The sequence below is a fragment of the Camponotus vicinus genome, unplaced genomic scaffold (assembly GCF_025532165.1).
Source record: "Camponotus vicinus isolate PSW18456_S1 unplaced genomic scaffold, iyCamVici1.0 SCAF_2, whole genome shotgun sequence".
Classification (NCBI taxonomy): Eukaryota; Metazoa; Arthropoda; class Insecta; order Hymenoptera; family Formicidae; genus Camponotus; species Camponotus vicinus.
This window is the reverse complement of record NW_028141956.1, coordinates 17180315-17192722: the sequence shown is the minus strand read 5'-3', so window position 1 is coordinate 17192722 and position 12408 is coordinate 17180315. Positions and strand designations below refer to the sequence as shown.

General features: G+C 28.4%; 1 protein-coding gene across 2 annotated transcripts; it reads left to right on the top strand.

The window, feature by feature from the left end:
* Nucleotides 1-2399: 2399 nt before the first annotated feature.
* Nucleotides 2400-10421, top strand: LOC145966884 (uncharacterized). 2 transcript variants are annotated; one of them, XM_083091313.1, is made up of 10 exons: nt 2400-2819; nt 3196-3343; nt 4083-6471; nt 7659-7992; nt 8072-8616; nt 8788-9005; nt 9433-9598; nt 9672-9765; nt 9921-10121; nt 10220-10421. In XM_083091313.1, the coding sequence occupies exons 5-9, from the start codon at nt 8463-8465 to the stop codon at nt 10072-10074; spliced, it is 786 nt and encodes a 261-aa protein (XP_082947439.1). In that variant the 5' UTR covers nt 2400-2819; nt 3196-3343; nt 4083-6471; nt 7659-7992; nt 8072-8462; the 3' UTR covers nt 10075-10121; nt 10220-10421. The 2 variants fall into 2 exon arrangements, with proteins under 2 accessions (XP_082947439.1, XP_082947441.1); XM_083091315.1 differs by lacking the exon at nt 4083-6471.
* The last annotated feature ends 1987 nt before the right edge of the window (nt 10422-12408 follow it).

The following is a 12408-nucleotide window of genomic DNA, read 5'->3' as shown; positions in this document are numbered from 1 at the left end:
GAACTCTTCGACATTATTCCTATCAGAATCGGATTCTTCGTGTTCGGATTCACTATTACTGTTATTAGTACTACTGTTTGAAGAAAGCGAGGGATTGAAGATGTTTCTAATACGCTGCTGTAACTTTATGACACGCAATCGCGATGCTGCTTTTGTTTTGGCTTTACGACTAATTTTTCTTTTACAATCCTGTATAAATACAAAGAAGATATAAAGTATACAGAATGCTTTCACCTGATAAAAATTTTAACATGAAAACAATTTTCAAAAATCTGAAATATTTCATGTGCAATTGTCAGACTGATTAAGATTCAGACACAATAAGAAAAATGAGGAATTAGAAATAGAAATTAGATATAAAGACTTAAGTATGATAAAAATAAAGATATTCTATATATATATATATATATATTAATATATTATAACTCATTATAATTTTAATTGATAGAATTATTATTGTCGCAGCATAAGAAGAGTTAAATAACAAATAAAATGACTTGTCAAATTTATTGGAAATGTGATACACATGCAGAATGTTTCTGCTAATACTGGCAAGCTATTTTATTATTTAATTCTTTTATTATATGCCACATACTAATAATAATTTTATTAATTAGAATTATGTTACGTTATAACATATATAATAGAATATTCTTATCTTCCCAGATAGCAAAGTCTGTAGAAAGCATATCATGCCAAGTGTCTGCTATCAACTAATGTTAGCAAAACGGCTACAAATTTGGTACTGAAGCTGTTATTACCAATTAAGTTGACAAATTGATGTCAAAAATCGAACAGAGTCTGCTCACAGAATCTGACGCAGATTGGTGGCAGAAACCAAGCAGAATCTGCTAACATGACTTGATATCAGATTGTCGGCAAAAATCAAGCAGAATCTGCGTGCGCGCAATTTGACTGCAGATTGACAGCAGAAGTGGAACAGGGTTTGCATGCGTGATCTGATGGCAAATTGGCAACAATCTGCATTTGATTCGATAGTTCCTTCGCTTACCGCTATGTGATGTATTTTCTCGCAATCAAATTTCTGTCAGAAATATATATAAAGTCGCTATTATTAATAAAAGATCAAAAATATAGTAACTATTTCTATCACTTTAATTTCTGATATGTGATACAAGTAGATAAGATTCAGAATATTAAACTGATTGGCATCAATAGGATAAATGGATAATTATTCATTTACTGCCTATTTGAAGCATAAAGGAAGAATTTAATTCTAAATAAATTATATCTCAAGTTTTATAAGTTAAATTTAATTATTTTCACCATTTACTTTATTATTAATTTAATTAAATTGAGTCCTTTACTATGTGAGATATAACTACGATATAACATATTACATATTATATGTTGTATTAGAAGAAAATTGTAATTAACCGATAACTCGCCGATAATAGTCTTATTTAACATCTGTAGTAATTAATTTTATTGTATTTATATTACTTATTTATATGAATGACCAGAAGCTGCAGATTCTGCTCGGGATCTGCTGCCAATCTGCCGTCAGATTACCTGCGTGCAGATCCTGCTCGGTTTTTGCTAATAATCTGCTATCAGATTCTGTGAGCAGGTTTTGCTAGCAAATCGTGAGCCTATTGCGGACATAACGGATGCCAATCTGCTAGCAACTTTTGTGAAAATCTGTCGCCAATCTGCTGGCAAATTGCGCGCATTTTGCTTACCGGGTTTATTCTTATCATACTTAAATCTTTACATCTAATTTATATGCACATTCCCTGCACATGACTTGATATTTATTTCCTTCCATGCATCCCAAGTAGCAGAGAATATTTTTTAAACGTTTTTTAAATATTTATTTTTCATTAATTATACATTGTACAATTTTATTTAAAAAATAATATTTTTTAAACGTTTTTTAAATATTTATCTTTCATTAATTATACATTGTACAATTTCATTTGAAAAATAATATTTATTAAATGTTTAATAAATATTTATTTTTCATTAATTTTTCATTTAAAGTAATGTTTAAAAAAAATATTTATTTAACGTTTATTTAATATTTATGTTAAACTAGAAAAAAATTGTTTTAATAACGACTTAAAAAACATGTTTTTAACATTAATTTAAAATATAAATGTAAAATAATATACGTATTATCTAAAAAAAGAACTTTAATTTAACATTTATTTTTTAATTTATTTTTTAATAATATCTATATTCAATAGGTCTGTTCGTTTTGTCTGAACTAGCTGCATTAGTTCTCAATTTGTCTTTTTGTTCCAATAGAAGAAGATAAACTGTGAACTAGTGCAGTCAGTTCAGACAAAACGAACAGACCTAATATATATATCGTAATTTTTGAAACTACCAATAATTATTTCTTCCATTCTTCTAGTCTAGAGAGCCTATAATCATGAGCCTATGATTATAGGCTCTCTATTCTAGTCTATAATAGGCTGCGTTCGGAAACATCACGCGGGTGCACTCGAGTGTCGTTTTGTCTTTGTTTAATTTTAAGAAGTAAACAGTTTCCGAACGCAGCTGTATTTTTGGAAATGTACATTTGCTAAGCAAAATCGCGCCATTGCACTCACAGCGACAGCAACGTACTTTTGGTGACTCAAATATTATCCGAAATATCCGAGAGAGCATCAGAACTGGAAAATAATTAATAAGTGCTCAATAATTTTTGGTTCATTAATTCACACTGGTGGTTATTAAGTATTTCGGTGTATAACGGTCATAACGTGTAAGACCATAAAACTGAGTGATCTTAACCTCTCACCGCCTTAAATTATTAGGGCATAGGTTAAATTGTCTGGTGATTATCCAAGGTAAAGGTGTTTGTTTTTTTATATTATTATATTGTTATATTATTATATTTTATATTGTTATTAATATTAGAAAAATGTTAATTCCAATTTCCAAAAATATATTTATATAAATATAATTTTTATGTTATTTTTCATATTTGTTTTGGAATAAGCGATAAAACTTTTTGCAAATTTGAGGTTATTTTTTCTCAAATCGTCAATAAAACATTGTTGTAATGTTGTATATATGGTTTTTATCTGAAATAATCCATTGTTCTTTTTCGCAAAAATCGTAAAATATGAACTTCGATGATGTTCTTTGCAATATTTTATATATTTTGTGCATATGTCGATTTTTGTAAAAATACTATTTACAAATGAAATATTCTTGTTACAGATAAATACATTGTGTACAAGAGCAGAGTGCCGGACATAATATTACATATTGTAATTTTGGAAACTGCCGGTTTCTTTCATTCTTCTTGCTTTGGAAATATACATTTGCTGAGCCACGTCATATAGTGGTTGTCTGGTGATTATCTAAGGTGTTTGTTTTCTTATATTAATATTAAAAAAGAGGAGAGTGTATTATATTATTTATGGTTTACCTTTTTGCTTTTAAATAATCGAGGAATATTTTAATTAAGGATTCTTGAAAAGGATTTAAAGATTTAGTCAAAATATTGTACATAAAGAACTTATATAAGAAATTTTCCAGTGTAGATTGACTAAATATTAAAGAAGTTCTTCATTTTAATCGTAATAAAATTTAACATAATACTGTGAAATGTAAGCAGTAAAGCTAAATTATACTAACAATTTTTTATATATTAGTAGTCACTAAGAATAAATGAAGAACTTTCTTTAATTTTTATGTTACACTAATAAAAGAATATATATTTATATATATTCACACACATACACACACACAATAATTTTTCAATAACTTATATTTTATGTCAGTTTTATAGTATTTTTAGCAAAATATTTTTATCTGAGCATCAATCACGTAACTTTTCCTAGGGCGAAAAAGTGAAAAGTTTTCTATATATAATGTTACACATATAGAAAAATTTTCATTTTTCACTTTTTTGCTCTAAGGGAGTTGCGTGATTGATGTCTTGATCAATTAAAACAAATTTCCAGGAAAATTTTATTTATATTTACAGTCAAATTGTTAGTCAAATCTTTCTCTCAGGGTAATATTTAATTTTTTAATATAATGATATTTGGAAACATATTATTTAAAATAAAACATTCTGTATGTATACATATTTTTTACAGTGTATTGTTAAATATACCGAAAAATCTACCGTTTTACAAACTTTGTGAAAGAGGTAAAAGAAAGAGATTGAATACTGAAAAATGTAATTCAAGTGACTCCTCGAATGACTGTGAGCCATTGCGTATTCAGCAATCACATTGTAGCACTACTCATAAAATCGAGTTGCCAGATTTCTCTTACTCACATTCTGAACATTCCAATCACTCTGAACACTCCAATCATTCTGAACACTCTTCTAATCACTCTGAACATTCAGAACTCTCTGAACTTCATGAACAAATTGATTCTGATTCTGACAGTAATAGAGATAGTAATGATGAAAGTAACATTTTATATGAAAATATTGATGTTGATTCTTCTCTAGATTCGCATTCACCATCGGATTCTTCTAATTTGTCTCAATGTTGTGAAAATTCAGTTTCTTCAAAATTAAAAGTTTTACAATTTCTTCGTAGTTGGTCTTTAAAGCACAATATAACACACATAGCAATTTCTGATTTGTTGGCAGGTTTGAAAAGGAGTCACGATTGTTTTGCCGATGACGAATTAGAACCCAAATTCTGTATCGATGCGCGAACGTTACTTAAGACAAATGTAAAATCTACTAAAAAAATTGTTGAGCCAGGATATTACATACATATTGGGCTGGAGAAACAATTATTAAAAAATTGTTCAAAATATCTAAAAAATGTAAATACGTTCAAATTATTAGTAAACATTGACGGGTTACCCCTATTCAAAAGCTCTCTTGATCAAGTTTATCCAATATTATGTATTGTAATTTCTATACCTGAATTGCGCCATAAAGTTATTCCTATAGGCATATATTACGGAAAAGATAAACCTAAAAGTTTAAACGACTATTTACAAGACTTTATTATCGAAGTTACTAATCTTAGTGAACATGGTCTTTTTTTTCAAAATCACACTACAATTTTGGATGCTATTTATTTTGTTTGTGATGCACCAGCAAAAAGTTATATACTAGGAACGATATCGCATACAGGATATAGTTCATGTACTAGGTGCACTGTTCGCGGTGTCACCTCGAATAATCGACGTGTTTTCCTTGATTTAGAGAGTCCTGCTCGTACTAGCGAAGATTTTATAGAATGGAAAGATCCTAATTTTCGTCGGCGATCTACTCCGCTTATAAATATTGCAGGTTTGGACTTTGTACATCATTTTATTCTGGATTATTTACATTTGCAATGTCTTGGTGTAATGCGTGCTATGATACTGAATATGTGGTATAAGGGATCAATTCCTCACAGACTTACTGCTGCTCAGATCGAAATACTGTCAAACCATCTTGTTCAGCTTCGAAGCTATATTCCTGCAGAATTTCCGAGAAAGTGTAGAGAGGTATACATTGTTTTAAGATGGAAGGCAACAGAATTTAGGTATTCATGCTATATGTAGGTCCAGTTGTCTTAAAAAATATTTTAAGTAAGGAGAAATATGTTCACTTTTTAGAATTCCATAGCGCGATGAGAATTTTATTAAACGCAAAGCTATGTAAAGAGCGGGAATTTCGACAATTTGCTAAAAATATTTTAAAACATTTTGTTCAATCAACTGAAATATTATATCATAAAGATTTTATTTCACATAATTTTCACAATAATATACATATAGCTGACGATGTAGATTATTTTGAAGACAAGTTAGATAATTTTAGTTTACATACAATATCTGCATTCCCGTTTGAAAATTATATGCAAAGCATTAAAAATAAAGTTAGAGGACGCAATAAACCATTTGAGCAAATTGGTCGAAGAATTGGAGAAATCATGTTGTTCGAGTCTGATTATCCAACAGAAAAACTCCAAAATCACACATTTCCAAAATTATTTTCTCCGCATAACGCGGGTCCTGTATTACCAGGTTGCATACGTCAATATCGGGGTGCTATTCTTCCTCTATTCAGAATTACAAATAAAACTCCCGACAATTGCTGCGGTACTGCAAATGGTGCAATCATTCAAGTTGAAAATATCGCTTTTTCTGATTATTTATAGGTTCCAGTTGTAATTGGCAGAGAATTTGTTAATAAATACGATTTTTATAATGTACCTATTGAGAGTTCTCGAGTAGGTGTATTTAAAATTAAGCAATTATCTAATTTGAAGATGTGGCCATTGTCACAGATTAATGTAAAATATGTACAGTTACCATACAAAAATTACTACATAGCATCATCAATTTTACATTGTGACATTTCATAATTTTATATTATTTGCATCTATACTACATCTTGATCTTGCTTCTTAAATTTGTTTATGTTTGTATTTGTATGTATTTTTTCTTTTCTTATATTTTTTTCTCATCTGGACTCGATTTTATGTTGTAAGTGCGACTCTTTTTGAAAACGATGATCAACAATAGGTAAAGTGATTTTATTATATTTTTTTTATATGTGTATATGCATAATCGCTTATAATTTGATCAATTATAAACATTTTTAAAATATAGTTACATAAAGCACGAGATAAGTTTGAATTTTTATATAATATTGTGCTGCGCATCCATCTTTGCGCAAATATTTAATTAATATTTGTGCAACGAATCTTTTATTTGAAATATGCAATGTAGATGTGTATTATTGCTGCCTCATACAGGAAGCATTATTTCTGTAAAAATTTTTTTTAGTTTTTAATATCAATGTGTTAAGAATATTGTAAAATGTCGAAAAATTATGTTTAATTGTAAGAAATATTTGTATGTATGTTTCTTGTAATTTTTTTAATTTCTACAAATCTTGAGATATCTTAGTTTGCTTTTAAATGTACAGTATCATTCAAGAAATATTTTGCTTGAATTGATATTGGTGATATGTAGATATCTTGTTTTTTTTAATTTTATTTTTTTTTGTCTTTTTTAAAAACAGAAAATTTTTTATCAGTTTTAGTACAATTTTATCTTAAGCTTTTTTTATTGATATTCAACATTAAAAAAAAAGTGATATTAAAAGATGAGTGGAAATTACAGATATCGTAAATATTTTAAATATCTGTATGGTATCTCTAACTTCTGCACATCACAAATATATTGACATACATACACACATATGCGGACATTTACTAAAAAAATTAAAAAACGAAAGTTTGCACACTTAAATATAAAAAAAGTAAATTCTTTTACATATTTTTGTTTTGCTTCTAAAAAAATAAAGTCATATTGAATAGTGCTAAGTGTTTTTACGACACAAAACTTGTGAATTGTTTATTTATTTTTTATGATAACATAAATTGAAATATCAGCAAAAATTTATGATACAATAGTAATGTTTGCTACAGCGACTTTGTGAGATGACAACTCATGCGTTATCATAAGAAGAAAATAAATAATAAATAATTCACAAGTTTTATGTCACAAAAACGCTTGACACTAATGATTTTATTATTATTTTTTAAAGAAAAATGTAAAATTGTGCAAAAGGTTTTTTTATTTACATTCGACATGCAGTTTTCAAAGAAATTATAATATATATGATTGTAAAAAATATTTAGCTGTTATTATAGTACTTAGTGATCTATAATATCTTATGTTAATTTTTTGTATCTTCTTTTTAGGAATTTATAATAATCACAATGAATGATAATATGGACACAAACAGTACATTGTTTGTAGTTTCTAATGATACTGAAACATATCAAGAAGCATCTTGCGAAGTGCGCACTGATGAAATTAAACAGTGGTCTATATTAGAATTTGACACCGATACAGAAGACGATGTTGAAAGATTTAAGGATCTTGTTCCATCTAAATGGATTTCGAGCAATAAAACACTTTGTTGGTATCCTATCCGTGAGCATAAATCGACAATTCAAAAATTAGCAAAGCAGTGTGCAGAAGCTAATCCGAAATGGAATTGTTTTTCTATGAAAGTTATTGAGGAAAATATTAGTATGTTTTTTTAAGATTATGTGCAATTTATTTTTTTTTAATATATTGATTTTTTGTCTATATATGATTGCAATTGTAGAAAACTACGATCAAGGCATGAGAATGCTTGTAAAAGTTTGCAGAGATTCAAATTCAACGCTGTATTCAGACATGGAAGAAAAAGGAAAAGGAAAAAGAATAAAAAAACCAAAAAAACAGTTTGATGCCGAGATAATTAAAAAAATAAATTGGATAAAAGACAGTCAAGCATACCACCTATTCCAAAGTTTACGTCAGTAACAAATATATCGCCATTGCATTTGAATGAAAATAAAGAGAATTCATTACATCTTTGCAAACATTCTAAAAAGCCTCTGACTGATAGGCAATTGGACAATATTAAAGAAGATTCATTACATCTTTGCAAACATTCTAAAAAGCCTCTGACTGATAGGCAATTTGATAATATTAAAGAAGATAATGTTTATAATATGAATAAAAAAGGTCGCAATATAGAAGAGTTTTCTTCAATAAAGAAAAAAGGATTGTGTAAGATGAATCCAAAAGCAGTACATAAATGCGCATATGGTTCAGATGGAACAGTGTCGTTAGAATCTATTGCAGACGCAATCTGTTTTCTCAGCAGTATGTTGATATTTTATTTACATTATCTATTTGCATTTTGTAAAAGTCTTTTGAATTATTTTTAATGTTATATCTAAACCGATATAAACCAATTAATTTTGTATATTTAAATTTATACTTAATATTTTTTACAACATGAATAAAATAACAAAACTTTTTTATTTTGTTTAGGTGAATTGTCATTGTGCAAATCGTTACTACGAAAAACTGACAAAACTATGGAAACTTTTGTGGAGTCTGAGGTGACAACGAATAAAAATGCATCAATTAAACAATCTCAGCCTGAAAATCCAGAAAGTTATCTAGATGAATTTCCACTTTCAACTTTGGATCAATTGAAGGCAGTTGAAAGAAAATTTAAAAAAGATGATTCTTACCGTTCTAAAATCGTATAAGTATTATTTATAATATTTTATATTAATTTTGTAATAACTACAGTGCTGCGATTCAATTACTTTAGTTACTATCGTTTAAATCTTTTTTTGAGAAATTACTTAAAAGTCACTATTATTTAAAATGTATCAATATAAACCTATTTTTTGAATTAATTTGAATTTTAAAAAACAAATATTTTTAATAATTTACTAGTTTGCAAGCAATCCAGCAGAAAAACAAGCACCGTTTGCTGCAGGCTTTAATCTCAAATTTCAATTTAACAGTGGAATGTTTTGGCTTAGCTTTCTTTAAAACAGTATACGATTATATGTATATAAGTATATAAAACGATATTTGTTAATAGATAAATATGCGCTAAAAGCGTCAAAACGATCGCAGCTTTTGTCAATATTGTAATAAATAATGTTTTTAAATTTTTAGATTAATGCATTACATGTTGGAAGTACGGATGACTCGGCTCAAAAGAAGATTAATTCGATGTTACGAATGGTGTTTCACGACAATTTAGCAGTTTCCTTTAATTGGAAGGGCCAAAGGAGAAAAAAAGAAAAATTATGTGGCCGTCGAATCAGTAAAGTTATGATAGGTAAATTAAAACTTTTTTTTATTTGATACATTTTTAAGACTTGATTCAATTGTGTACGATATTTTGTTTACAGAAGCAATAATGAAAACCTATCCTAGCATGAATACAATACTATTTGGGAGAAAAGCCGGACCATGGCTGGCTCAAGCTGCCTTTCGTTTAAAAAAGTAAATATTATTTATAAGTAATTATAATATAAGTAATTTATAATAGAAGTAATTTAATTACTTATAATGTAAATAATTTATAAATAATAATTATTTCTTTTCATAAATTATCAATCTCCATAATTAGTATGTTTATTCTTTTCTTAACATTATAGAACTAATAAAGAAGACAATAAAGAAACCTCTGAAAGTGAGGCCAGTGATGTCAGTGATGTCAGTGATGCCAAGGATGCCAATGATGCCAATGATGCCAGTGATGCCAGTGATGCCAGTAACAGTGATGCAAGTAATCCAAGTATTAAAAATTAAAATTCAAAAACATTCCACGACAGTCGAGCGACAACGAGAGATTACCGGTAAGTCGAACAACAGAGATGGCAATGAATGGGATTTCGTATATAGAAATCTCGAGAGCCTAGGCTATTATAAGAACGGGTACGACATATTGTTACAGCATAAAAAGGAACCAGACGCCAATCGCGCGTCCAAGCATAAAACACTCAGACAGATGGAGAACGAGGATATGCTGCATTGCTCATCGTTTCTTACTTTTTTTTATAATTTACCTCTCGAATAATTTCTTTATAATTTACACACTATGAGAGTTATAAATTATGTTAATATATGTATAAATATATATGTATTCGTTTATTTTATATTAAGAAAATATTTTATTTAATGTCAAAACACATTAATATAACGTTAAAAACATATTTATTTAATGTTAACAAAACACATTTAATTAACGTTAAAAACACATTTATTATATGTTAAAAACAAACATTTATTAAATATTAAAATAAATATTTTTTTAATGAAAAAACAAGGAACTATCCCATTAATTTTAACGTTTTTTTAACATTTTTTTTTTATTACGAAAAATGTTTTTAAAAACGTTAAAAAAATATTTTTTTGCTACTTGGGATGGCACAGAGACATGTTGACAAGATTAATCTTAAATGTAAGAGATTAATCTAACCTATAACCTAACCCTAATCCTGTTTGCTGTCAGTATGCCATAAAATGCATGAATAATTTTTGTTCTTAAAAGAAGCTTAATGCTAATTTGAACTTTCTTCAAAGTGTTAAATACAGAATATAAACAAAAGTTAAACACAACATAAGCAAAATATTGTAATGCACGGCTATATAATATTTACTGGTTTTTCGATATCCTCCATCTTCGAAAGAATATTATTTTAATTACAGTAGAAAATTCTTTTAATATTATTATTACTGTAATTAATATAGCAATGCTTTCACAGGACTATTTTGGCTCACTTCACAAACATTCGTTGAATAACGGGAAATAATACTGTTGCCTGTTGCCGTTGCACGCATTTGCACGTTGCACACATGGGCTATTGCAAATGCGCGGCGGTGGCCAATCGGCTACTCTTCCAGAAGTAGCAAAACATAGCAAGAGATGATTGGCTACTGTAGCGAATGTATGAACACGCGGTAAATTCAAATGAGTTAACAGCACCTTTTCAATAATATTGCACTTTCTATATAAAATTTTTTCAACTGCATTACTCGAAAAACAGTTTCACTGCGAAATTAATTATTACATACACATAATACACCATAAATAGAACTCCTACAAGCTCAAAAATACGTTTACATATAAAAAGTAAAATGATAGTGGAAAGCCTATTAAATTATAAAAAAAATGATTTATTTTAGTGCATTATGAATAATAATTGTATAATTTTGAGAATTTTTTATCATTTTTAGAAAATTTTCACACATTTACTAAATTTACAGGGCCAGCGTAAAATCGATCATTTTTTCGTCATTGAGCAGCACATGTCATAAATCAAATTTTCGTCACACGAAAAATGCGTGACTATTTCAAATCAAAATTAAGTCATTTTGACTTTTTTTTGACTTCAGTGTGTTCCTTGGGTACGTGGAATCTATGTGAAAATTTCATGAACTTTCGAGACATATTACTTTTTTCATTTTTGATAAGTGAATATCTTAGACATTTATAAAAGTATATAAATACACTCGGCCATAAGAATAATTTTATTTTTATTTATATTTTATTTTTAATATACGCAATAAATAGGCTATCTCCCATTTATCCGTTTAATTTCAAATAATCTGTTCCATATTCTGAATCCCAACAAGCGATCCAGATTATTAAACAAATTATTTTAAATTAAATCAGTTTATTAAATTAAACTGACTAAAGGACCGTCTACAATGAAAATAATATCGGTGGAGTGGACGGTGGAGTAAGGCGTAATATAGGTAAGGAAGGGGAAAGGATGAGGGGAAGGAGTAGGAGGGGGATTGGGGCGGCTATATCGCAGAAATAAATTTTCTGCCTCAGCGGGACTTGAATTCAAGACCTCTTTTTGGCCTATATGGCAGGCAAGTACTTTGCCGCCTTAGCCACACGCCGCCCCGTAGACGGTCCTTAAAAGAAAAAATAAACTTCGGACCGTGTTAGTATCAGTTCTTTATATACATTTTATGACGAAAAGTTGAATACGAGTTAGCTAATTTGATGCAGCGCCGCATAGCGGCAAAGCGAGGAAGCATATTCTATATACATATGTACTATTACATATTTAGAAACATACAGATATAATCTTTTTTTTTAGCAAACTTTTTTATCTTTCTGAAAGATTT

Bases quoted from the DNA above. Each gene is read 5' to 3' on its own strand.
- LOC145966884 (XM_083091315.1), top strand. From the start codon at position 8,463: ATGAATAAAAAAGGTCGCAATATAGAAGAGTTTTCTTCAATAAAGAAA. The intron at 8,617-8,787 runs GTATGTTGATAT...TATTTTGTTTAG, and splicing joins CGCAATCTGTTTTCTCAGCA to GTGAATTGTCATTGTGCAAA. The intron at 9,006-9,432 runs GTATAAGTATTA...TTAAATTTTTAG, and splicing joins ATTCTTACCGTTCTAAAATC to ATTAATGCATTACATGTTGG.